Below are 27,596 nucleotides of genomic sequence, written 5' to 3'. Positions count from 1 at the left end.
CTTTTGTCGAATTCAATTTATGGGAAATATTTATGTTCATTCTACACTCGCAGTAATTAACAGGGCGCAATTGCAAATATCCAATGGCTTGACACACATTTATTCAAATAGAAAACATTTTTTAATCAATTTCTGGCAATTAATAGGAGTAAATCAAAGTAGAACCTCCTATCGAGGTATATATTCTTCAATTAAATTGTATTTTCTTTATTAATTTAATTTACAATTTAAGAGAAGAGAAAAAGTCTGCTTCAAGTTTTATAAAAGTTCTTAAATTACACCGAAATATTCAATCAATTCCCCGCATTCAGCCCGAATTGCTGACGAATAAATCAAAGGCTAACATCAATAACCTCTTCCGAGGGTCGAAAATATTTATTGAATATCATCGAGTACATTAAAAAGGCCAAAGGCTGCCCTTCCGCCGTCCGCCCACTCACCGGCCCCAGGGCGGAATGAGAATTTTGCCACCGTGAATGACTAACTAACCCAACTCGATTCCAGGGGCCTGACTGATGATGCGGCCGCTCACTCTGTCGTCGCTGCCTTTGCTGTCGAAACCGATGACGCCTCCAATTAGCAAATTACCCTCAAAATGGCAAAAGGCATCGCCGCTGCCGCCAACCGACAAAAAACAAGGCAAAAGACAGCCGCTAAAATGCCAAAATCAGCTGCCGCTATGCAGAGCTAACTTCCGCTTTGTTTTTAGCGTGCCCTGGCCCCAACCCGAAGCCGAAAAATAAAAGCCAGCGTCATTGTGCACGTCAATTTGTTAAAATGATTGATTGCCGTTTGAATAATGAAAATCGCGCGAGTCACCAAAAAAAGGACAATGCAAAACAGGCCGAGTATGCAGAGAAGGCAGGCCTTAATGGGCTCAAAATAAAATATATATAGAAATAACCAATAAACAGAAATGGGCCTGCAGGCTGATAGTGAGTCCAGAAAGTTAGGGTATTTATTTAACCCTATAATACCTTAATTAAAGGCAAAATAAATCTAAAAAACAAATATAAAATCTCATACATGAACAAAATTAGCTTTGAACACGATTTTCCCCTATTTGCCCCGAGCATATGTGGGCGTAATCCCTGTTCAAGTCGCTCAGAGTTCCACGTTCAGCCCTCTAATTGCCGGGTCCTCGGTCCATAAAAATGGCTACATCGCGTGGGCGTTGAAAAATGCGAAAATGGCCAAAAAGGTCACAGCGCGCTCCGTTGACACTCGACGGTGGCGTTGGCGCTTTCCAAAATTTATGCAAATTCATTGCGAATTTTAATGCCCCGCGCAAGCGTCACTATGCAGGAGCTTACCTCCATCGGCATTTTGCAAATGCGGTCAATGTGCCACCAAACGCAGCTGGCGAGGTGATCCTGGGAGCCGGCGTCCGGGGAAATGAATTTGTAATGAAAGTGGTTATCCAGCATTCAGGGGGCCGCCGGTGAACGGCAAACGAGAATCGATGCCATAGATGCATTGACATTTAGCCAAATTAAACGGGCAAATAATTCAAAAGGGCTGGTGTCCCACCAACCGAGCATCCGCTGAAAATCAAACGCATGTGGAGCATACAATGCCACGCAGTGATGGTGTTTTGATGGAGAAAACTGATTATGTGGGCTATCCCAAGGCAGACATGTTTGGGTTTCATGCAGTTGATTCAATTAACAGAAAATATCTGTATAATTACTTAAAAAGATTGATGTATGATATAATGATTTAATTCTATGAAAAGTACGTTTAAACAGAGCATAAATGGTCTGCAAAAAGGATATTTATACAGATTTAAGAAGGAGTCTAAGCAAAACCCTTTGAATTTAGCTGCAGATACATCTACCAGATACAAAACATCGTAAAATACAAGCCAATTCAGGTTTAGTACCATAGATTAGATGAGTATAAAGGCGCTGACCAAGTCAAAGTTGGAATAGCCGCATATAGCAGCCATTAAATGAAAGCCTGTTAACATTCACCAGCCAATTGCACGATATTTGGCCATTTGTATTGATCAAGAACTGTCAGTCAGGACCACAACTGACGGAGACTAGTGGCGAATTGATGATAAAGGGGCTCAGTTGACTGCAAGGCGGAGTGTGGCGCACATGGATTTGAAAATTTGGGTGGTGCTGTGTGTGAGACTCCATACCTGTCAACCGCTAGTGGGTGATGGGCGCCGAAGCCGCCTGTGTGGTGCCCATTTGATGATAACTGAAATGTGAAATGAATCAAGCGCAGCCCCTTTGGCGGCGACGCTGCCGAGGAGTCGCAAAGATGCATGTGGTGGCAGCATTAACAGCAGGCGAAGCGTAAAAACTGCTGGTAGCTGCGGACTTTATAGTGACTTCTGTCATCGATTTGTGGTGACAATTTAGCTATTTTTCTGGCATATTTGATGGTTGTTAAATGGAAAATTTAAGCAGAGTTTATAAAAAAAAATCTAACGAAAGCAAATAAAAACAATTTGCAATGAAAATTAAGTAAGGAATCACAAAGAAAAGCAATGCTCTCCATCGGCTTTTTCACATCAAGGCGAATGCCACGAATTCTGTGACAAGTTGCTGTAAGTATAATTACAAAGTCTTAAGGGTAAAAAAGGTTTCTAAAACTTAAATCATATAATTTAATTTACATTTAATTTTAGCAAAAGAAAGATACAAAAATTTCATAACACTTTAATTTAAATTTGTCTTTTTTAAGCTAAGAAAATCAGACAACACTGCTGTTATTGGACGAGGTTAGTGGCAATGGTGGTGGCGCTGCAGATGTTTGAATGCTGATGTTGCTGATGCTCATGCCGGTGCCACCTGACCACAACGCCAAGTAACCGCAGCGGAGAAGCGGGTAAGCGGGTAAGAGCGGTGGGTTAGTTGCACAACATATTGCATGCCACAAACCATTTTACAAGCGGATCCAAATCGATTGCCCACCTACCATCATTCCCTAATGATGCGCAGGTGCAAATCGAGTCACCCCACCTTGACTTCAACGCCCACTTAAAGTGGAGTGGGATAATTACACAGGAAAAAAAATGTAAAAAGAGAATTTCAAGTAGCCTCAATAATAAGTAAAGAGTATAAATCTTTTGATATGTTTTTTTAGGGAAATTCCCTAACACATTCTAATAATATCAATTAAATACCAGTAACTAAATAATTATAATATAAAATTTAGGTAAGTCTTTGCCTTAACTACAACCATTTTTCTCTCTGCACAGCTACTCAATCTCAAGCACATGTGACCAACGAAGCTTGGCAGCAGGACAAAGATAAATCGTTAATAAATTATTTATAATTAATTTGTATGCACCCGGTTTTGTAACTTCTTGTCGCTATTGTTGTTGCTGCTGCTGCTGCTGTTGTTGTTGTTGTTGTTGTTGTGCCTGATTTGATATTCGCGTTTACGCTGATTAAATGGACGCCAACAGCCACAATGCCTGAGCCAGGGAAAATGAGGAGGAAGAAGTTGAAGTAGCAGCAGCAGGTTGAGCATACAGAATTAATTAGAACACTTGGGTGTTTTTGGGCTGGGGGGCTGGTCAGCGGTCGGGTTCTCGGGGATCTGGGAGGAGATGTCGGTTGGGGGATTGTCTTCGCGACGAGTTTGAGCGCTTGCTGAATAAATGATAAAATATAATTGCGCCCAGACACCGACGGACAGACCAAACCAGACCGACTATTTGCGGGCAGTTGCGCCCGACGTTGTTGGCATAAGACGTTTATAATGAAAATATTATTAATTATGACAGCCACAACAACAATGACTGATGGGCGTCGATTGCAGCGGGGCTACAATGCTGTTGCCTTGGCTATTTTATATAAATCTGAGCTAGTATTCTCTTAAATGGCTAAAATGTGGCCAGCACTGTTTGCGGCTCTAAATCGCCACCGAAATGGGTGGCAATAATCTGGCAAAGGGCGCAGGAAAGGTGGCGTATAGCGCCCAGTCGGGGTCATAAATTATTCATCTTGACACCGAAAAATCTTTAATCTGGCAGGCACTCGAACACTGATTGCAGTTCAAAAGGCAGCAGCATTTACATGATTGCCAATTGGCCGGCTTAATTGAAAGCCGTTCGCATCTGTGATGACGCAACTTAATGTTTAATCGATTTAATTCTTTAAATCAACTATTTCCAGCTGGTTCCGCATTAATCATGCTCCAATTAAGCAACAGTTGCTGCACCACCGACGTCCCCAGCTGCATTTACATGCGAGTCAGTCCCTGGGATTCGGCGTATCTGCTATCCCGGCTATGTAGTTTCCTGAATCCTGTCCGCCCCTTTTCGACTCTCAACTCTCCTCCACTCCGCTCCGGATGTCAATTTCATGTTTGCGCGCTAAATTAATTTAGTCAAAGCTTTGAAATTGCCAGAGACCCGACCAACAGACTCCCAGGACTGAGTAACTAGTACTCGTCGGATGGGCCGATGTGATGCGTCCTGATAGTCGACAGTCAAACTCAACAGTCACTCAACAATTTGTTTATATCCTCGGTGCATCATCGAATACTGTGGTACTTTCTATAGGTTTTGAACTTTGGAAAATATTACCCAAAAATATACAACAAAATTCCAGTTGTTGTGAAACAAAGCAAAGAGTTTGCTATAAAGAACAAATACCAAACTATAAATTTTTAAATTCAATTAAAATTTTGAGTCGCTTTCATGCTGGTTTTTTGTTTGAATGGAAAAAATTCTTTAGACTAAAGAATTTTAGAATCATGAATCTACTTTGCACTAACTTTTAAAGTTACTTTGCAAGTTTTGTATGTGCTACTTTTAATTGAATTAAATAGAGATTGTAAAGCTTAGAAAGTTCAACCTTTGGTGCCACTGTCATTCGGGTCTGTGACACAGAAATAAATTCCCAGGCATTTATTGCAGGTATCACTCAGCGTACAGCACTCGCAGTTGAGTCTGTTTGACAGGCGAATTTGCGCAGTCATTTAGAAATATTCAAGTGAGTCAAACTCTTCATGTTCGGCACTAAAAATTGCAATTATCTAAATGGATGGTGCAGTGGAATGCAGCATGCCAGACCCATGATTTTATTCAGTTTTTGGTTTTTCGATAGCATTTAAAAGTGCAGGCATACGTTATGTGATGCTAAAAAGAAGTGGGTTTATATCATCTTCTTCTGCAGGTAATGAGTTCCAAGCACTCTATACCTCCCAGCTAAATCCGATTCCAATGCTCTGCAGCGATTTATCAAGTACCCGCAGTGTGGCACACGCTTCGATTGAAATAATCTCGATTCTGCTTCAGGTGCAGGCCACGAGCGCTGTTAACTCGGCAATTAGGATGCAGCCAAGGTGCGCGATTTGCTCTCAAAAATATATATACACTAAGCAGTCCGGGCCTTGGCTCCCAGAAAATGGCATAATTTTTATGCCAGAGCACGCGTGCAGCACATGCTTGTAAAATCAATTAAACTTTTGGCCAACTACCGAACCCGCTGCCTCGGGAATGTGCAACTAGTTCATTTAGCTTAGCCTGCTTTTATGGGGAAACACGCATGTACGTAAGGTTTAGTGATGCCAAGTGCAGTTAGGCTAATAATCCTGTGAATATCAAACATTTTCTAGTAGGTATTTGTCTCTGAGCAATATCTATGCTCTATAGCTGTGACTCCATTAAAAGGAGAACTAGGCCGGGAGGTTAACTGTATTAAAACTGCATTCCTTCTCTATTACTTTTGCACATTACCAGATAGTATTTTTAACACTTGTCTAAAAGATTAATTCAAGAAAAATAAACTAGTTTCGCAGCACTGATGGGGGGCTTTCGTCGACCCAGCAGCAGACATCTGTGCAAATAGCCGACCAAAGAGACCAGGACTCAAGACAAAGGCATGCCGCTAAGACAAACAATGCCTGATTGTCGGGGCCAGATCCTGGCAGTAAGGGCGATATCCTGACAGACGCTGCATATTTCAGAGAGGCAACTACACGGAGTGCTCGTAGTAATCCCATTACCAGGATGTGTGTTTGGCTTGCTTATTTGCGGATGGTGTGCCGCGGGGTCGACGCTCCGCTCGCCTGCCGTTATCTATCGGAACTGCAGCCCAGGCCAAAATGGAGGGTAGGGCATGGGGGTCCTGGCATGGCCGGGAGGGCAAGTTATTTCCAATCGGAATGTATGTGCATAGCTGAAATGGTTATTCGCCCGGGTACTCACTTTGTGCTGTGCGCCTCATTGTAGTTCATTAACAAATGCAGCACTGTCTCCCGATACTCCAGGACATAGCACACGTTGTTCAATAACATATCGAAGAGAGCCCGCGCGTTGTTGTCATCCTTGAGCCTTTGCAGTGCCAGCAGGCTCTGCAGCAATTCCCGGAATGTCTTTAATTAAAAAATTGGTAAGCATTAAGTTGGCACACGTTCAGGCGTATGATTGGAACGACCGGAGGTGTAGTGTGTAGTGGTGAGGTGTCGTGTGTGGTGCATTGTAATGAGTCTGGGATACAACAATTAGAATGAAAACACACCCCAAAACCCTCAGTAATGCTATATATTCTCCTTCGACCAGTCTAAACATCTAAACATCTTGGGCGTGAACGAAATTGATTGGTCTTTGAAGTGGATTAGGTTTAATTAAGCTTCAAACTGACTCCTGCGTCGATTAAACAATAATGAATTGATTAATTGGCACATCTAATCATAGATTTGCAGCAAGAAAGCACACAAACTCTCTATGTATACATGTATCTTTACCTTTCTCAATTCTTCCCCCTTTGTTACCCACTTAATTGTGGAATATAATATTCCTACATCTAAATTTAAACCGCTTTTGGTATTTTATCCATTTAATTGCTGTGGATAAAAAACGCATTTCTTCAGGCGGATGATCAAAGAAACCCATGTGCCAGGCATTGTAACTAATCCCCGACAAAGCACGCTGTTCATTTGAACTTTTCCACATTTCATTCCGACGGACTTTAAGGATGCGTGGAGCTTGGCTTGAGTACCGTGTGAGGAAAACAGAGTACAGAGTACCAGGCACCGAGCTTAATCCAAGGCAAACGTCGAGCGCCAGAAGAGTGCCCCCAAAAGTGCACTTACAGTGCCAAGGCAAACAACAACAGACCCCCCTGCACACTCACACACACACGGCTTAGATGGCCACCAAAAGAGGTGCTGGGGCAAAAGCATTCATCCAGGATCTGGAACTGGAAGTGGGAGGGTTTGAGGGTCTGAGGACTGGCACTGGGAGTGGGAGTGGAGGTCGTGGACTGGCACTGGAACTGGGACTGGAGTGACTTACCAAAAGGGCTACATGCAGTCGCTTGGCCCAGAGACGCGCCTGTTTCTTGTCGCTCACAATCATGTCCATGTCATGTTGCATACGCGTCAGGACCCAGTGGAAGCACTGCACGCTCAACGATTCGCTGCGAATGAAATGGAAAAAGCCAACACGGATCCGTTAAATTCAAGTGCACAGAAAGAAACACATTATTTTAAAATTTTTTAGACTTAAATGGTAATTGGTAGTTTCAACGACTAAGAATAATGTTTATTTTAGGAATTTTAATAAACTAAAATGCTTAATCTACAAAGAGCTAAGTACATTGGCTGTGTATCTTCACAAGAACTTTTGAATATCTAAGCAAATTCTAAAATAGAGGCATATATAGTTAATAGTTCCCTGCTCTATTTAGTTCATTAACCCTTTAAACACTAATCTTAGCCAAGCCCCATTCAAAATTATTACAAGTGTACACAACACCATGTGCGATTGCATATTTAAGTAGTGGAATTCTGAATTAAAGTTGGCCAAAGTTGCCAGCTAGGAGCGGCAAAACAGGTAAGCAGCTTGCCGCCAGCCTCTAGCCGCCTGCCGCCAGTCACTTGCAACTCGCCCAGCGAAAAACTCATTAACAAAATTAATTTTTAAGTAGCGCTAGAATTGAGCGCCAGCCAGCCTAAGTTCCATTCCCCGTCGCCCCACGCTTTACGCTCAAGATCCCGGGGACAAGTGGGCGTTGACATTTGCCACCACCCACTGAATCAGCCAAGGAACCACTTCCTGAACTCTACCACCCACTTCCGGTAACTGCAGCATTTGCCTGCAACTTGGGTAAATTAGCAGCGCGACGTCTGCTGCGACCACCATTAAAGTTTTGCGACAACGTCGAGAGCATTTGAGGAGGCATTAAAAACAAATTAATTACAGATGTGCGGCAACGGCAATAAGAACCTAAATAAATAAATTACAAAATCAATAAAAGTGCAATGAGCATTTGCAGCAGCGTGCAAAGGGAAGCGAGTGGAAATAACTTTGATTGATGCTTAAACTTTCGTCAGTAAATTTGGGAAATACATTTCCAATGGGTCCTCGGGGAAAATACTTTAATAGGTTTCTCAAATAGGTATATAGAAAAGGTATATTCCTAGAAAATAGTTTTTAAAACTTGCGTCTGAAAGATTTGCCAAGGCAAGAAGCCAATTTTATAAAACTTAGCCAAGCAAAGACCAAGCTAAAATGATTTGATCAATCGGATATCTGCCACTTTACAGGTAAGTAAAACCGATTATTTTTTTGTTTTGTGAAAACCGGATTATTTCCAGACTCTGGCGATTGATTTCTGTATCAATGCCTGGGTGGGTACATGTGCTCGCATAAACAAAATGACAAACTCAATTTCACTTTTTTTCGGGTTGGAAGCTGGTTGCAAGGAAGGAAAAGTTTGCCCATCCGAAAGCCCATACATTACAGCAATGCCATGCTTTATATAGTGCAAAATCAGTAGAAAATGGCAGACGATAAAGAAAGTTCAGGGTGCGGTGCGGGGGCAGCGTCAAATTGCATTTGAGGAAATAAACAGAAAGTTTTATGGTTGGCAAGTATATAGATGCGTAGGGGAAAAGGGTGCAGCGAGCCACAGCCAGAAAATGAGACAAAAAAGTATGATAAAAGGCAGAGGGACATTGCGGAAAATGAAAAACAGGAGTGAGAGCGGAAGCGACCAACTTAGAATAGTGCGAGGGAGTCGCTAGCTCCTGGGAACGGGGGCAAAACGGGTCTGGGAAAACTTTGCGCCAACGGAATGACAACATTTTTGCAAAGCTTCATTGTTGTCATTCAGAAACTAATTTGAAAGTAACCAAAACAATTTTAAAGAAATTTCCCACCACACAGCCAGCGAAAGAGACCAAAAGGGAGATGGAGCCAGAGCCAGAGCCGAAGCCGAGTCTGGAGCAAGGAGCAGCAGCGTCAGCCGGATGACAGCATAAAGAACGCAAAATTTTATTAACAGCATGCTGGACAAGAATGAAAACAACAACAGGACAGCAAAATTCCAAAGGGGGACAGACACGGGAAAAAAATTAAACAAAAAATTTAAAAGGCTGTCCCTTAGGAATAATCAAGAAATATGTTGCTAATGACATCCCTGTTACCCTGACTATTGTAGTTTAAAGTATTTAAAGTTAAATGTACACTTGTAATAAACAAAATCGACACCTAATTAAAAAATAAAGCGACTGTGTTTTTTCTTTGCAAAAAAAGTGACGTAGAGATCACATATAAATATATAGTTGTATCTCTTTCCTATTCAATGAAACCCTTAACTTCATGCTTTTATGTATAATATTATCCTTGTATTGCCTTAACATACGTATAGGACTATTATTTAAACCTTTGTCAGTTGACTTTCATACCTAAGATTTATTCTTCACAATTATATACACACATTTCTCGCTGTGTAACTAAATCGCGGTCCGGTTCGTTTTGTTTGACGACAACTTTGGCCAAGAATATTACGGAGCTTGATGTGTTCTGCTGTCCAAAGTGAAACGGAGCTGGCCTGCAGTGGTTGTAAAGTGGCCCATGTGCCGTGGGTCAACAATTGGCGTCATGACTTTGATTTGCGCATGTGTTTGTTGTCCGTTGTCTGCCGTACGCTGTCCGTTGTCCGCTGCCCAAAAGTAATGCAATAAAACTCTAGTGACGAAGCGCTGATGTTGGACAACCGAACAATGACATACAAATTGTGTTGTGACCGCAGAGGAGCAGCAGGATCTTGGAAAATTCTAGGGTCACGAGAGCTTGGGGAACATTTCGCATCTCGTATTGACACACCGCTTGACCATTTTTCCCCGGCAAGTGTTAAAGGCAAAATGTGCGACGGCCAATTGAAATTGTCATGGTGGGGAAACTTTATTTGCTGCGCACTTTTCTCTGTTGTTATAAAAATAGAAATGGTCGAGGAAAACGGAGCAAATGGAAACCACTGAAAACACCCATTTAAGAGGACCATCGAGTTTCTCAATTCAACAACTCGGATGACGGATTGCCCTTTCGACAGCAACATAATAAGTATTCGAAGCTTATTTGTTGGCGAAAACATTTCAAGAAAATCAATTTTTAGTTTATGGACAGCAGACTGTGAGTGCTTGACAATAAATCAAGAGAAACAGAATCCTTAAAAAAAATCTATATAATTTTTATATTTCTTAAGTTAGTTGAATATATTACTTACAATGTCTAGCTTAAATAACTTATTAGAAATAATTGAAATATTTCTAGGAATTTGTATCAAAACCAACTTCTACTTTTCCCTGGCTTTTCCTGCATTTTAAACTTCAACACCACCAATATGATTTGGCTTCTGTGAGCAAAAATGTTCAAAGTGCGAGAGAGTGGCCAACGGAATAAAAGTTTTTCCAGAATTTCTTTCATTTGAGGAGTGTTGCAAAGTAATTTGATTAAAAGCCTTGATGGAGGCGGTTTGAGTGAGCAGCTTGTGCGCCGGGGATTTGCATATCTGCTGACTTGGCCAGCAGCAGGCCAGGCCAGCGTTTCATTAGGCGCCCAGAGCAGAGCTCATCAGCAAAATCATCATCATATCACTTGTGAGGGGACTCTCGGTTTGATCTTTACTACTGCAAGTTGTAGGCAATTAATTTGAACGCTTTGAACAACCACAGAGCATATCTAGGGCAAGTGAAGTCAAGCTCCTTCCGGAAATCTTCTTCACATTGACATTGGCAAATGTAAGTCACATATCAGAGATGCCAAACTAGCTAACCTCTTCAAAAAAAATTATAAATCCTTGTACGGGAGGAAAGGTTATAATATAAGTATGTCAGGTACATGAATTGCAAATATTTGTTAAAGTAAAAAAAGTATATATCGCTGTATTTCTATATAATATATATATTTAAATATAAAATTATTTAAGAAAGAAATCTTAAGGCTTATAGAAAATCACTATTGGAATTGGGGAATAATAATAATCAAGAAATTAAAAAGTAAAGACCGAGAATTTCCTTGTAAATTCTATTGATTTGTATATATTGTTTCGATATTTAATGCAAAGACCAATATAAAAATGTATATTTAATATTTATTCTTTTCGAATACACTCCCTAATTTTGTAAACTACATTTTCCTCCCTAACGGCTTACAAAAACTCGCAGCTCTGTGCGTTCCCACACACGGATGGCACTCACCTGACTAACTGCAATTGTAGACCACTCAAACGATTGAACTCCATGAAAAATCGTATGGCCCACAATAGATAGGAGTCATCGTGACTCGAGGAGCCGGCATTGCGTTCCAGGACCCGTCGCACCTGCCTCACCAGCGTGTTGTAAGCGGAGCGCAGCACCTCGATGCAGTACTCGCGCAGGCACAGTCTGCAAGAAAAAAAAAAACGAGGAAAAAATGTGAGAAAATCCGTAAGCCAAAAGGGAAACTGGGACGAGGCAGGGGTACATGAAAAATGGTTATACCACAATAATATTGATTGAAAGCGAACGCCCTCTATCAGTTTATATAACAAATGCGGACGCTGCAACGGCATTTGGCAGCGCTGATGCAATAAATTTCGCCTGGCCAATTTATTTGTGCAAAGCTGGCTAAAAGATGCAGCCAGCCAACCATCCAACCCCACTCCTTCTCTTCGATCCAGCCGAGCGGAGAGCAATCTCTGCCAGCAGGCGAAACACAAATCCAACGCATCGATGCCGACGCGGATTAATTTATGCCAAAAGGAGGCGAAATACAACAGAAAAATGTGGCCACCCTCTTGGCGGCTTATTGCAACATGCACTTGCGGTTGGCTAACAAATTGTTGTGAGCACACGGGGCCTCGACACGTGACATTGATGAACTTTCGCTGCCTACGTGCCAGGACTCGGACTCGGACTCGGACCATTCATTCGCTTGCGGTCGAATGTCGGATGGGACAATTGGAGTTGTCTAATCACAGCCATCGGCGTCGCTCCGGTCACATTTGTTCTGCTCCATCAATTTATGGGCGCCCAAAGATTTGGCCAGCCAATGGAGTAAGCATCTTGCCCATAAACCAGGCCGACTAACAAGCAAAAATGTTGCTAGCGTCTAAAAATGGGGAAAAACCTTTTGAGGATTTTGCTTGAAAATTGCACGGCTCGCCGGCCAGAGAGATCCCAAAGTCGATGCCGCACCGATGGCAATGGCGATGCAGAAAATGCCGATGCCGTTGGCGCCGTCAAGTTGCTACTGCAGTTTTATCTCTGCACGGGTTTTTATGCTCAACGCCACAATTTCTGGGAAGCTCTGGGACTTTTCCGCAACGAAGTTTATATGCTCTGATAATTATTTGTATTATTATTCAAGTGGATATTCAATTCAGCTTACAGCAAGATTTCAAGTCAAGAAAATCTAAACTTTAAGTTCTCTTATACATAGTTGCTATAAAAAAGTTTTCAATACAAAAGCTAGGGTATTTTTCTGCTGGCAAACTGCGGCAATTGCATTTACTGTAACTATTCAAGACGGCCGAATAGCAGCCGCATCCCGGACTGCTTGGCCGGCGGGCTGGGCGGAGATCCTTTAAGTACTTTGTTGGTTAGCAGAGCAGCATAAAATAGCTGCACCTGGTGGCCATTAGGGGGAGCGGCGACAGAGGCGCTGCTCGGCGCCAAGATATTGTTTAACCCGGCCAAGTCAGGCGGAACCCAAGAGCCGGGGAGCCGGGGAGCCGGGAGCCTCTAGCAGCCAATATCGTTTGTGCGATTCTATAAAACAGCAGGAATTACAGGCAGCTGGAAGACGGAGAGGCGGAAGGGGAACAGCGAAAGGGCCAAAAGGAAATGGCTTCATTTATTATTGAATATTATTTTATACGCTCGCTGGCTCACTGGCTCACTGGCTCCCTGGTGCGCCCTCGCTCTGGCTCAATCTCCAGGATACGCCTGCCCTGGCAGCGTAAAATCGAAAATCAATGGCCGGGATGTGGGCTGGCATTCGGGTGGCCATAACAATTCCGATGCTAATGGCCACACCAGGAGCCGCACAATAGAGATGGGCCAAAGCCAAAGTGCAGGAAGTGGCCACAGACAAATGGATATGGGCTGGCTGCGGAATATGCCCTCACCTCACGGTAAACGCGCTGCGGCGGGTCACCTGGGCCTCCTCCTTGATGTGGCGATGCGAGCGTTTTTGCTGCTCCTTTTCCCTGTCAAAATCGATCGAGGAGACTCGTTCCAGGGCCTGGTGGCAGATCACATCCCGATCTGAGACGGACTTCATGTTCCGAATGACGTAGGTGCCGCCGAAGCGTGAATGACGCCCGGGCGGCGGACGAGCCTGCCGACGAGCGCGCTCTCGACGACGGGCGGCGAGGAGTTCCTGCTGATCGCGCTGCTTTTCGCTGAGACTGCGTTGCAGAGAGGCATCCGCCAGGGACTCGGCACTCTGAAAGAATTAAGTTTTTAAACGGAAACGAAGCAGTTTTAAGGTCATCACCAACCTGTTCCCTATAGAGCAGGCACAAAATCTCCAGTCCGTGCAGATGGAATTGCTCTTCATCCGGCGATGAGATCACGAACAGCACTAGGTCCAGCATTCCTGTTTGATGGAGGGCCCAAATGACCTGGTCATGAAGGCTGGCATCGTTGTCCGCCCGGCACTCGGCCTCAGGATTCGCCGGCACTTGCAAGACATTTCGGACCAGCACCAGGATGCGCTCAATTAGAAGGTTCTGCTCCTCGCTTCGGATGGCAAAGGCCTGTGGAAGGAAGTCGCATTACGAGTCAGAGAGTGTAATAAAATGCTGAAGCAAATCCCAGTGTAAAAATCTAAGCACCAAATCCCGCGAGTCAAGTTAAAATAATCAAATGAAATTAAATTAAATTAAATTGCAAATTTATGTAGCTCGACTGTAAAACGGAAGCCCGGACTCAAGGCAAGACAGGCGATGGGACCACAACAAAGTCAAGTTGAAATCAATTTGAGCAGGGTGTGGGCGATAAGAGAGAGGATGGATGCCTGGATGGAGAATGTGGGTGGTTGGGCGGCTGGGCGGCTGGGTGGCTGGGTTCCATGGGCGCAGCAGGACATTACAGTTGCTGCTGTGAGCTTAAAAATAAATACAACTAATGCGGCTTTTGTGCCTACAAGCCAGCTGTGGCTACGACTCCGACGCTGATGCTGATGCCGACTCCTCTGGCCCGGACATAGACACCCGCCCATGAGCCAGGAACTCGGGGTTCCAGACCTCAGGACCCCGAGCCCATCTCAAAGCCAAAGTTAATAATGACTTCCGTTTTTGGTTTCCCTAAGCAACAACAACAACAACAACAGCAGCCAGAGGAGATGTTGGCTCATTCAAAACTGAAAGCTCAATGCCCCGCCCTCACTCCTTCTCCGAGAAAGCAGAGGAAAAACGGAGGTCCTTCTCCTACTCCAGCCTGTCCACTTGGCTGCTCGCCGCGCATACATCAAAGCGTGTAAGTCGGCGCGACGCAAATAAAGAAGTAAAGCATAAAAAGTCAGCCAGCAACACCAAGGCACTTGGCAAAAAAGTTTACCACAAAACTGAAAATTATATATTAAAATAAAAAAAAATAAAACTAGAAAGGAAACGAAAAATTCTATTCCTAAATTTTAATTAGGAAAGCTTTTCTATGTTAACAAATCAGCATACTCTATAAAAACTTTTTAAGAAATAAAAATTTTGATTAATTTTGAAAAATTTTAACGATGTAACTAACTCCTATTAAAATGGGATTTTGATTGATTTATAAAAAAAATATAATTCTCCTAAGGGTAAAAAAATATAAAAAAATGTTTCAAAAGGTCAAAGGATCTTAAATACTTTGAGAGCTAAGAGCTTTGAGTTATAATTTTTTGCGGACTTGTTCTCAGATTCTAAGTAATATTAAATGAAAAACAAGGTAGTTATCCTTATTATTATATGTGTAAAGAATAAAAGGTTTTTTTTACTCTTCCAGTTCGTTGTTTACATTTTTAAAATGTCACATTAATTTAAAAATATTTTTTCAAGTGCAGTAACAAGAAGAAGGGGCGGCACCGCCAGAGGCAACAGCGGAAAAATCCTCGCACACATTCATTATCAACGACAACAGCCACACAGCAACAAGAACAAATAGACAGCATCCATATAGAAATTCGCCTGCATTTAACCTAACAAAAAAAGAAAATAATACAGAAACAGAAAACGAGAAAAACGGCACAAATAAAAGAAAAATCGCTCCCTAAAAAATGGAAATGTAAAGAAATCCTCGGGCGACTCTTTGGCAACGCTGGCAACGCAGCGCCATGAAAATCCTTTGGAATTGCTCCCCGGAGTGTTATGAATGTCGATTCAATCGGCTTTAAATGAATTTATTTCGTTGTGTTAGGAGATGGGTTGCGGGGACTAGGCCGGGCTTGCTCTCTCATCTTGAGATTTACGTTTTGGCATTTCGGTAACCAGGATTTAACTTATGATAATTGCCCAGCAGTTCCACCCTCCGTTACTTCATTTAAGATGGTCATTCGGAAAATAGTTGCTCCACAAGACAGCCACACTTTCTATTCAATGTACATTTTCAATTACAAATTTATGGCAATCAACCTGGAGCTCATCCACAAATATCACACAGAAATCAAAAGATTTTATTTCGTTTTTTTGGCTGCCTTGCGGGGATTTTGAACAGGCCGTACCATTCGTCCCTAATTCAATGCCGCTGGGGCAAATATGTTCCTTTTATACCCTTTGCAGAGGGCTTTTCACATTTTCCTGAAAATTTGTCAAAAGAAGAAAAGGAATTTCAGGAAAATACCTTTGGAGCGCATGAACCTTATTTCCTTACTAATAAATATTTTATTTGTATTTAAATATATTTTTATACTTCTATACAAATAATAAATTAAATCAGTCTAATGGAAAAAATACAGAAATCTAGTTTTTCCATTTTAAATTAAAAGCAAATTGTGTTTTTCAAAAAGATAGAAAAAAAAATGGAATAAAAAGCTAAAATTAAAAACTTATTGCATTTTAAACAAGAGTATTTTAAACAAGCATTCCCTAATCTGTGTTATACATATACAGATTTTTTTCAATTCATCTAAAAACTAGCAATTGAAAGCATTTGTAAAACCCACCCACAGACACCCCACCGCCTAGGCACACTTCCACAGATTGGCAATCATTGTTGCTGGGCTTCTGCCTTTGTGGTTTCGACAGTGTCTCGACCCACCACCCATGTTGGTTCAGTTTGATTCGGTTTGGTTTTGCTTGTTCTTTTTTTTTTAGCAGGTACGTCTAGGCCTGGATAGAATTCCTCTGTGTGGCTGTGACGTGTTTGATTTGAAGGTGCCTTGTAGCCATTGGCACCAACAACACCACAGCCTCCCCCACATCCAGCAATTCACACTTGTCGTGGGCGTTTATTGAATCGACTTGTTGCGGCTTTCTCTAGCCGGGAACCTTTTGCCGATTTGATTTCATATTGTGGAATATTTTCAAATTAAATTCCATCTTTTGGATTTTCGGGCCACAGAGTCCGGCTGCTCTGTACTTCAAGGGCTCAACTTGACCGAATAAAAGAAGGGGATACAGAGAGAGGGAACAAATAAAGAAGATAAAAGCGAGTAGATATGAAGTTCAAATTAGTTATAAACCCCACAAAGAGACGAGCACAGCAGTCATAAAGCCAAAACAAACTTGGAGCGTGCAGAGCGAGCAACGTGAAAAAAAATAAAACTTGACTGCTGGCAGCTGCAAGAGCCATTAAAAGTTTTGCGTACCCGCTTGGCCATTAATGCATAGATTATAAAGATTACAGAAATAGTTGTGCAAATGCCCCAACGATAATTGCCTGGCCTTTAGAGCAGGAGACCAGTCCAGCCCTGGACACGATTGTGGGTCCGATGTATGGGAAAGACATGAACAACAAATTTGTAGGATAAAAAGCCTATTAAGAGTAATTCAGAATATAGATCAATAAACAGACACAATTCTATTGAACATTATTTAAAACTAAACAAGAAAAACAGGAAGCAAGAATTTGGAACTATCTCATCTGGATACGCAGTTCCTGGCTGTTAATCCTTCAAGACACTATTCAGGAACATGACGTACAGGAAGGATAGTATGATCATTGTCATTCCGCGCTGGAGTAGGTTGGGAGCCAGGACCACACGTCGAATGGGATACTTTGGCGCCTTCTTAAGCATCTGCGGCGGCAACGGTTTGAAACGCGGCTGGCGCCCTAACGGATACACAATGTTGCCGCGCTGGAACATGCCTATTTCTGGCAAGACGGCCTTTTCCGTTTCGTAGTGAAACTCTTGAGGTACGAATGCACGACGTTCTCGGACGGTTTCTTCATCAATGGATGGCTCGTTGTTAATAGGAATGAGTGTGTTCTTTCCAACAAACGCCTGGCAATACGGGCAGCGCTTCCGAGTTTGAATCCATGTGCGGATGCACTCGTCACAGAAGTGGTGCCCACAGTAGCTGACCTGCGGCGAGCGCCCAGTGTTCATGCACACCAAACACATGAAGTAGCTGTTGGACGCCACCGGCACCTCATTGGCGGCGCTCTCGTCGCCACTATCGTCGCTGCCACTGCTGCTGCCTAGGTCTTCTGCTTCTTCAATAACTTGTGCCATAATTTAGCTAACACTTTTTCAAAAACTGCCAATTGGGTCGGGGCGTGGGGGCGATCAATACTCACTATTTCCAAGGCCTGCTTGAGTTTCTCGAACAGTGACGTCCAGATCTTGTCCCGGGCAAAGGCTGCTTTGTAGCCCTGCAGTATGTCGATGAGTTCCATGAACACCTTCCGGCCATGATTGTCTTTCGGCGGACCTTCTCGGTACAGCAGCAGGGTGGGATTGGTCAGGATGACCAGCAGGCGGATCAGCAGATCGGACAGCTCCTCGTGGTGGACATAGTCCGGCAGCATGTACACCAAGTCGGTCTGCACCACCTTAGCTCGGCCCAAGTGGCGGCGATACTCGTGGTTGTCCAGATCCCGGCGCAGTATCCAAATGAGGTGCTGGGAAGCAAGGAATCATGTTAACAACCATTTATATTGAGTGCGTAAATGAAATACCTTCAAACCCTCGGCGGCATCGGGCTCTGCCTGGTACTTTTGCCCATCGCTGTAGCCCAATGCGGCGCATGTGGCATCAATGTCCGCCAGCAAAACTGACATGGCGAAATGCACTAATCTCTCTTATAAACAATAAACAAAATTTAACAATATGATCTCTGCGTGAAAAGCGCGCGAACAAAACAGCTGATAATCGATAACTGATTGTTTACACAAATCGATAGCTTTTTTGAGTCGATCGACCAGAGATGGGCAGCCTTCGATAACTTTTTAACCCAATTTGACCAAGCAGTTTCTGATTGGATCTAAGCAGTTCTGTTGCGAAAATACAACTACCGATGAAAACTATCGATATTTCGAGAAATCGAGTAGTCGACTGTGCGATCGGTTAGGGAGAAACTGATAGCTATCGATAAATATAACATGGAAATTTAAAATCAAATTCAAATAAATGTCTTATTTTATTCGTTAATTTTCTTTCTGTGCATACATTGTATGCATTTGCATAAAATTCTTGTGTCAATACATATATTCATTCGTTTCCATTTTAAATCGATTTAAAACGGAATTATTTGCTTGCATAAGTTGCTAGCACCCGCACACAGAATTTATTTTCAAAGTGAGGAGGGAGATAAGATCCTTAAAGAAAGCACAAGGAAAGTGGCCTTGGTGTGTGCGTGTGTGTCCCTTAGTGCGGTAAATTTAAATCTTTTCACCATTTTCATTAGTCATTGGAGCAGGAAATTGCTGAAGCCAGAGAGACCTTGGTCAGGATTCGGCAGGATGCGGCAGTGCAGCCGCTCGCTCTAATCACCTGGACAAATTAAAAACTAAAGGCAAAAGAAAAGGCGAAATTAAAAGCAAACATCGAGGCTCCCGTCCTGGAAATATTTACCTATGATATGAACAAATACGTTGGACGAACTTTCAGCAGGAAGGATGATGGTCGGGACACTCATGGGGGTGGGGTGCACAGTACCTGCTCGCCCTGCAGGGCTTCACTTGCTCTCTTGCCTCCTCTGTCATTTCCCTTTGGCCAAAGAAGTTGAATTTAATTAACTAAGTAAATGCCCAGACATGGGCCCGCTCTGCTTATTTATCAAACTTCTCCTCAGGACGAAGATGATGGGCAACTACTCCACGGGGAGAAATCTCACAGGTAATTATTCCCATTCCCACTTTACCAGTCATATGGTTAAATTAAGGGGAGTATTTATCACAATAATGTGATTGCAATTAAACTTTCAATCTTTTAGTAAAGTCTTGCTTTAAATGTGTTAAGAGATCAACTAGTTTTTAGCCCAATCGTTGGCCTGATTTACACTTTAGTTATTAATTAAATACAAATAAATAATTTTCTCTCTGTGAACGTTTACAGCTAACTACAACAACTTGCTGACCAAATAAGCAGAGCACGTCAAAGCGCCCAAGTTGCCCGGAGTCCTCGAGGGACCGCTCGCCTCACTGACTGGGTGACTGACTGACTGACAGACTGGGCGCAGGACACTATGCAAACCTGATTATAATGTGTCAAATCCATTATGTGCTGTCAGGCTTTTAGGCACAAAAAGCTTCCCCTTCCTCGCCCGCTTTTCGGGGGTCACCGAACGAATTTCCCAACTTTTGAGCGACTTTGGCCCCGCCCCGCTCCGACCGCCTGGCCGGGCAGACAAAGTTAATTATATTTCTGGGCCTCAGTTCAGCTGTCGGGCGCCGTAGGCTCAATTAAACGCATAGCCACATTGCACAGAATCCATTGTCGGCTCCGTTGATAATATGAATTAACTCTTGCTGCATATATCTATAGAACAGGAATATGTTCCATAAAAAAAGTTCCTTTAAACCCTTTAAAAATTACTATATAATATTTTACTTTTATCCGAGAGACTTGGCTAATTTCTATGCTCCTAAAGGACTACCCAATTTACTTTAAGGATTTAGACTTGTATTGTTTCGCTTATTCTCCACAAAGAGACCATTGAAGTTAAAGTCGAACGGATGCTCGGACATATTCTTCCAGGTCTGGGTAATAGCGGGATGTGTTTGGTACACCCAGAAGCAGCAATAATTGTCAACCATTTCGCCACGGTATTTGGTGACGTTCAATGTGTGGTCATCCAAGTGCCGATATGCACGACTCCTTCCCTTAGTATTTATAATTGGCTTGCTCCTCATTTGTAAAGGATCCGGAGTCCCATTATCGAATGTTATTTCCACAGGGACTTCAAAATCATCGACAGCTTCCAGCATAAAAGAGATTTCTGGCAGAATAATAAGGGCTAAGAAAATTTAATTTAAAATTAAATATCAAACAATTATTAAATATATATTACCCATTAAAAATAAATATTTATCCATTTTAACCGTCTTTCTTCTTACAAGTGGTAACTAGCAATAATACATGCTGGTAAAACTATGAAAATATGACAGTTTGGGCGTGAAATTACAATTATTTCATTCGTCACACCTTCATTTAAAAGGTGCAAGACGTTGCTGAGTAAGAAACTAATATTATTTACAGCTTTTTTTATTGCAAATACATAAAGTAGTATAAAAATGGGATCTAGGTTGTCCTTAAAAAATTATTCAGCTTGTAGTTCGTCTTAATTCCCGCGATCTCGGCCACCACATGGAACCGGCTCGTTAGTGGCTCCGATTTTGCCAACGGGCTAACCATTGTGAGTGCTCAGCCGGGACCGGCAAGTAAAGTCCGGCCGGAATACGGAGCTCAGGATGCCCAAATGCAGCCCAAAAGCAACTAAAAGTGCAGCGGAATAACAGCATCTGACAGATGTCAGCTGCCATGTTGGCTTTGCAGCTTGTGGCCGCCATTTTGCCAGAATTTGGGTTACCTCACAACTCGACGCTTCTGTTGTCCTCCATCCTGTTATCAGTGTTGCGCTGGCTGGGTTTAGGCAAATGCCAGGTACCACCCCCTAAGCTTTGTCTTAATTTAATTTAATTTATTTTATAATAATTATGAAATGAATTCTGAAATATTTACTACAGATATTCCACTCTATTACTTGATTTACTCGATTTTAAAATTAGTTTATTTAGTTTTGGTATCCTTGTATCCTGTGCCTTGGTTGGAAGTAATAATTGTGTACCTTTCCCAGCACTGTGTGTCCCTTTGCTGGCCGAATTCAATTGTTTGCACAGCCTTCATCTTGCATTCTGATTGCGTGGCTTAATTGCATAGCAGCCGCGAACTGGGCCAGATTTGGTTTTGGTTTTGTGTTTCGCCGAAAGGTGAGAGCCAAAGCCCAGGCGAAAGTGAAAGCGAGGGCTGGCTGCACTTCTGTGAAGCGAATGGCTGGCTGGGTGGCTGGTTGGCAGGACGAAATGAAATTACCGGCAGGCCGCAAGGAAAACAGAGCACCACTGCGTGTGGCTGGCTGGCTTCCTTTTCATCCTCTCGAAACAAAGCAAAACGAGGGAATACAAAAAAAAAACAGGAGACCGAACAAAGCGGAGAAAACAATTTCAAAACAAATAAAACTCACACCTGAGACTTGCCCCCACAAGTGTTCTGGTCAGCTGGGTTGGGTCTCACAGCGGTTGCCCCAGGCGAGAATGAATTGTTGTAAATCAATTTGTACCCGACCAGGCCAACAACAATGCAGCAATTACATGGCCATTTTTCAATCTGAATGGCGGAAAAATGAGAGTTCTCTAGCCATTTGCCTTGATGGCCTACGATTTGTAGCAAACAAAAAAAAAATCGCTTAAATGTGTTTTTCGATAATTGTTACAGAAATCGCTTTATATTAAAAAATAAACTTTTTAAGCTTGATATTGGTAGGAAATAGTAAATAGAAATATAAATAGGCATACCTAAATATACTTAGGGCCAAAAATAATATTTTAAATAAGTTTCAAACATTTCTTAGATACATTTCTTTAAAATCTTTATTATTTTTAAAACATTGTTAGTGAGCGCTTAAAAATTAATATATTACTGTATGCTATGTTTAGGTGCAATTATTATCCTTAATGGTTACCTGCTTTATTTAAATTTAAAAAAATTGGTTTACTTACAATCTTACAAAGTTTTAAATATGAGTTACTTAATGTGGCATTTTAAAAATTTAAACCAATATGCTTATTCTATTAGATGCAGGGCAACAAACCGGCTGCATATCCACCGCAGGAGTGTCATGAGATGAAAGTGAAAGTCCTGCAAATTCAACCCTGGTCTATATACCATATAAGTATATGTTAGAGCCACACACTTCACCCCTCGGCTAGCTATCGTCCCCCTTCTACCGGTGGAACAAATCAAAGGGAAATTGTAAACGACAAGTTAATCTCGCTTGAAGTATAACCGGAAGCCATTTTATGACCCAGTGGACAATGAGGGGAGATCCCGACACACACACATTCACAAAGGAACATGGTAAGGAGCTGCATCCCGACCACATTTGCACCGAGCTCTCCGCTTAAATAAAACAATTTATTCTGCACATTTTGCTGGCCAGTGCAAAATGAATTAAAGTTCAATAAAATGCGGAAAAAGGCTAACTGGCAGCGGGGAAAATGCGAGGCTAAAGGAAAAGTTTCCTTTTGCCTCGGTTGCGGCCTGTAAGCGTCTTTATCAGCCTTTGGCCTTTGTTTCTTGGGATTTTTCTTTTTTGCTTGGCTTCTTTCCTTTCGTTTTTTTTTTCCTGGTCCCTTGTGTTGCTGCTGTTGTTGTTGTGGCAGCGTTTTTCACGATGTTTGCACATTCGCTCCTTGTACCTTGTACCGACCGATTTTGAGTTACAAAGCCAAAATCTCAGCAATCCGGGCCACGACTGGAGCGGCAAACGAAAAAGCTGGAATACCTTTTGCATGCTTCATTGGCGTTGCCTTTCTGCTGAGTGAACATCAAATGGGATTTGTCTGTAGGGCTCCACCACCGGACATATGTATCTGTATCTCCATCTGTAGCTGACTCAGTAGTATCTGTGTGTGGGTTCCTGTTGCGTAACAGTTCAATGGTGTGTTAAGCACACAACCTCCCACCCGCCCACGCGCACGCCAATTGATAGATGGATGGATGGATGGACGTGGCTGCTGCCTGTTTATGTGCCAACTGGCATCCCATAACATCGCCCATAAAAATAACCCAGCCAGCGCCTGGCCAAGGTGTCGGTGTCGGAGTTCCGTGTTTTTGGCTCCGGGGTGAAAATGTGTGAACTTTGACGATCGGCAGGCGGACACCATCGTTGCAGCTCACAGACTGCACTTAGGCAAATTAATCCCATTAACGAAATGATTGTTACCCGCAATCGTAAAACCAGCTCAAAGAGCGAGCATTTGACTTGTGTCCCCAAACAAAGAAGCCTTTGAGCCCGGCACACATGCTCAGCAGCTCACAGCAGGCAAACGGAAGGAAGCCACCGAAAACCCCAGTCATAAATTGGGTCAAAAAATTTACGATTGAACTTACTAGTTGGGAAACTAAATGAAGAAGAAAAGTAATCGTAATTAATATATAATCCTGGCTTAATAAGGTATTACCAGCTACTTTAATAGGCAAAAGTTAATCTTAATAGCAACAAATTATTCATAATTTTAAAGAACTGTACACATCGGCGTAATTACCTTTTGCTTTACCCAAGAATTCCAAACGGAATCGATCTAAAAACTAGTACCATTCAAGCTGATTTTTTGGAGGGAAATGTAGCACCTTCTTTAAACCAGAAAATTAAAGTATTTGTTTTATTTTATTTTCCCCTAAACAAATTAGTTTAAAATCTTTTTTATTATGCCATAAAATAATGTTTACTGCCCAAACACAATTACAGAAAACTATTAAGTTATTGCCAATGTCTTAGAGCATTTAAAATGATTAAAAACTTTCAAGCCTAATAAATTTCCATATCAGATAGTCTGGGGTGCTGGAAGCTCCTAAATCTTTGACTAAAAGATTTGGTAATAAAATGCTTTATTTTTCTCAAGACCGTCTGGAATTGTATGTATGCGTACATGTGCTGGTTTTAATCGCATCTTGCCCCAAACTCCAATTTCTTCTCCTCCCCCCGAGGCCTATACCCATGTATCTCTGGGTACATTTCGTTTTTCCCTGCCATTTATTTGTTTTTTATGTTTTTTGAGCGTCTGCCAGGCGCATAACTCAAAGTGCTTGAGCTTGAGCCTTCGATGCCGTGCAGATAATGATGCTAAAAGTGTCGCCCGGGATGGTGGGGGCGAGAGAAGGTGGGCGGGGCCCTCACAAAGAATCCAGGTAAACCAAAGCCTCACACACACATGAAGTCGTGCCGGCACAGGAATAACATATCGAAAAATGAATTTCATTGAGTGGGGGCGGACGAAAAAAAAAAGAGCTCCGGGGCTGGGGAAAGTGAGAGTCAGCAAAATCTGTTTCAATAGCTTTTGGCGGGGGCTCGGTGCTCGGGGCTGTGGAGTGGGGAGTTCCCTGTTAAAGTCATAAAATCGCGAGAGAAGCTACAAAACATAAACAAGACCAGCAACTGGCGCGGAGGGAGGCAGGCGGGCTGGAAGAGGAGCAGCTATAATGATGTAAAATATATCGCCGAGATTTAGGCGACTTCTCGCAGTCAAGGTCTGTGCGTGTGCTGATAAAAGCCAAGCCAAGGAAAGAAAAAAATATAAGGAAAAATAAAACGAGCGGGAGAAATAAAATAACGAAATGGGAAAAGTGTTGAGGGCGCGTGGCGAGCACTTCAAAGTCACAAACAAATGCATAAAATATCGGATAGCGGCTGCCACGAGCTGGAGCTCGATATTATTCAATTTGTTCTAATAGCCGCGCTTAACTTGCCCGCGTCACACATGGCGTATGCGCAACGTTTAGCGGCAGGAGCTCGGCGAAAGACTTTGCCCTTGCCGCACTTAATGGCCGTCGAAGTGTATTGATGATGTCGCTGCTGACGCAAATCTGACTCCAGCAACTTCAATGATGCGCAATTTTATGAATAAGTCCTTTACATAAATTTCGCCCCGAAACGTTTATGTCTGCACGAAAGGATAAAGGATTTGCGAGCGGAATCAGCGGAGCGCCAGCAGGGAGATTGTCTTCCCGTTGCTTTTAAGTCACTTTTGGACCGGGGCAAAGCGAGTGCGTAAAAACGTTAATACGCCTTTGATATGCGCCTCGTATTTTGCCAGCCTCTTTGATTCCCATTTATGACATTTACTGATACAATTTAACAAAAAGCCGAGGTCCTGGGAAAGTGCTTTGCACTTATGCAGATCAAGGCGAATTTATTGAAATTGTTGAACACTTGCCGAATTTATGCGTCATAAAGCCTGCTGCGATTTGGGATATAAATCAGGCTTAATACCGAAATTCAATAAACTTTATTATCTGGCAATGGACGCAGGATTAAATACATTTCACTACTAATGCATTTATTTACTATCCTGAAGCAAATGTTGTATTTTGTTATTTTTACTTATTTATTTTATATTGTTGAACATTGGATTAATATTTTTAGCTTATCGTTTCGTCAATTTTTTTATGTTTTCACCTTTTAGCCCATAAACAACATCTTTTGTGAAATAAAGCTCAAGAATGTAGTTTAAATATTTGTTCATTTAACTAAAAAAAATTGTAATTAATCCTGCTGTTACAGCGAACATTTTTAAGCCCCACTGTGACAGAACGTAGTTGAATTTCATAAAAAGTTGTTTTCCAAAAGATACTCCCACTAAAGTATCTCAAATACTGAAATAAAATTTCAATTTTCACACCCACAATTTAAATCCCCTAGAGATAATATAATCAGTGTCCCCCGAAGACTGTTTTTGCCAAGGCTATCATTTATCCAACCCGCAATTTGTTCAGTTTCGATTTCAGCAGTTCCAATTACCATTCGTGGGAAACTAGATAGAAAGAGTTAGAAGAGATAGAAGGCTGGGGGGAAAGGGAAATTTATTAAGTGATAAATTTCGGGGCATTGCGAAAAATGTCAGAGAAGGTCAATTGGAAAGCGAAAGCTGGGGGAAAAGGTTGAGCTGCGACTTGCTGGCGCCCTCGCACACATCCTCGTTCAATCAGAAGTCCGTCCGCTGTCAACGAAGCGAAAAAGGAGGCAAGGATGCTGCCCTGCCGCCTGCTTCCACCTCAAAAGTTGGCCGAAATGGAACGAAAATGGCGCACAAAACAAAAGCCGCTCAGAACAAATTACCAGAGTCGTCTTTTCTATGGCTTTGCCTTTCTTGCCATGTCTTTCCTCCGCCTGCCCTTTCATTCCCTTTGCAACTTTTCTGTTTCAACTGTTTGCCAATTGCACTTTTCAACTGGCCCCATTCGGTTTTTTGGAGATGGCCAGCGTCCAGGGCCTTAATGCCACAGTTAGTATGTTGGGTTGGTCCCAGGAGTAAAATGTGTGTACAGCAGCGTTCAGTGAACTGAAGGGATGCGATTGGGTTTGGGTCTGGGCATGGTCCTGTTCCTGGACTTGCCAAGTAGACACTTTCCGGCCGTCCAACCCATTTGCCCATTTAAACATTTATGTAATAGGCTTGAAATTTCCATTTGTCCGCCGCAAAAACTGCACAAATGTACGCCACAATGAAACGCTTTACTAGCCCGGCGGGCACCTTCTTGATTTAGCCCGGGAGATCCTGGAGCCCAAAAAGCTGCAGATGCACCTGCACACACACACACGCATTAAAAATTTAAAGCAGTTACACAATTTTCCTGGCACAACCGCAGTGAGTCTTAAGCAGGTAATCTCCCCGACACTGTGACCTACTCCTGGCCATTATTCAGTTAGAGATGAGCAGGCGAAATTATAGTAATGAAAGACAAAGGATCTCGGTGAGCTTAGAAGACAATGAACGTATGCACCAGAGCTGCGAAATTGGGGCAGAGGAAATAAAGGAAAATGCCTGGGATGATGGTCATGTGCCACTTTGTTTTGAATAATAATGTAATTGCATTAATTACTTTGGGTTTGCCTGCATTTAAACTAAGAAATCGGTGCTAAGCTAAGCTTATTTAATTATTTAAAGCTTGGTTTCAAATAAATATAAATAATATTAAATATATTTAAAAAAATATTAATTGTTTACAATTTTGAAATAATTTTATTTTAAATAGATTCCTTAACTTTCTGATCCTCGCATCCCTAGCACCAAGCGGCATTTTTCATTTAATTTGGACTGTGCCAGAGACACACACTTTTGGGTTTTGCATTAATTTGAAATGCGACCGGGTCGCAACTGGAGTCGTCGTTGCTGGTTTCCCGGACAAAAGTCCAAGAACTGACCATGATGGCCAGCTG

At 42.4% G+C, this 27,596-nt stretch overlaps 3 protein-coding genes and 2 long non-coding RNA genes across 5 annotated transcripts in view; 1 reads left to right on the top strand and 4 right to left on the bottom strand.

Moving 5' to 3' along the window:
* Window positions 1–18,506, bottom strand: part of timeout (circadian regulator timeout) — a 72,258-nt gene extending 53,752 nt beyond the window's left edge. The window contains exons 1-7 of the mRNA XM_017164780.3: window positions 18,337–18,506; window positions 17,956–18,279; window positions 13,740–13,997; window positions 13,365–13,684; window positions 11,455–11,640; window positions 7,265–7,388; window positions 6,176–6,342 (exon numbers count right to left, since the gene is read on the bottom strand). Of these exons, the coding sequence (XP_017020269.1) occupies window positions 6,176–6,342; window positions 7,265–7,388; window positions 11,455–11,640; window positions 13,365–13,684; window positions 13,740–13,997; window positions 17,956–18,279; window positions 18,337–18,438 (1,481 nt within the window). The 5' untranslated portion in view covers window positions 18,439–18,506. The remainder of the gene's footprint in view (window positions 1–6,175; window positions 6,343–7,264; window positions 7,389–11,454; window positions 11,641–13,364; window positions 13,685–13,739; window positions 13,998–17,955; window positions 18,280–18,336) is intronic.
* On the bottom strand, window positions 17,204–17,966 carry LOC108073235 (E3 ubiquitin-protein ligase RNF185). The gene has a single exon (XM_017164784.3). The coding sequence runs from the start codon at window positions 17,888–17,890 to the stop codon at window positions 17,321–17,323; it is 570 nt and encodes a 189-aa protein (XP_017020273.1). The 5' UTR covers window positions 17,891–17,966; the 3' UTR covers window positions 17,204–17,320.
* Window positions 18,507–18,902: 396 nt separating the features above from the next.
* Window positions 18,903–19,852, top strand: LOC138928798 (uncharacterized). The gene is made up of 3 exons (XR_011445177.1): window positions 18,903–19,009; window positions 19,065–19,495; window positions 19,715–19,852. It is a non-coding gene; the product is annotated as an uncharacterized lncRNA (long non-coding RNA).
* On the bottom strand, window positions 19,032–19,830 carry LOC138928797 (uncharacterized). Its single transcript, XR_011445176.1, has 3 exons — window positions 19,806–19,830; window positions 19,232–19,366; window positions 19,032–19,166 (listed from the first exon to the last, which is right to left on the bottom strand). It is a non-coding gene; the product is annotated as an uncharacterized lncRNA (long non-coding RNA).
* A 321-nt stretch (window positions 19,853–20,173) lies between the features above and the next one.
* Window positions 20,174–20,742, bottom strand: LOC108073188 (uncharacterized). Its single transcript, XM_017164700.2, has 2 exons — window positions 20,670–20,742; window positions 20,174–20,615 (listed from the first exon to the last, which is right to left on the bottom strand). Exons 1-2 carry the CDS (start codon window positions 20,692–20,694, stop codon window positions 20,266–20,268), a joined length of 375 nt encoding a protein of 124 aa, XP_017020189.1. The 5' UTR covers window positions 20,695–20,742; the 3' UTR covers window positions 20,174–20,265.
* Window positions 20,743–27,596: the final 6,854 nt, after the last annotated feature.

Source organism: Drosophila kikkawai, chromosome 3R (assembly GCF_030179895.1).
Source record: "Drosophila kikkawai strain 14028-0561.14 chromosome 3R, DkikHiC1v2, whole genome shotgun sequence".
Taxonomy (NCBI): domain Eukaryota; kingdom Metazoa; phylum Arthropoda; class Insecta; order Diptera; family Drosophilidae; genus Drosophila; species Drosophila kikkawai.
Note: the sequence above shows the minus strand (reverse complement) of the source record. Positions and strands in the feature narration are given on the sequence as shown.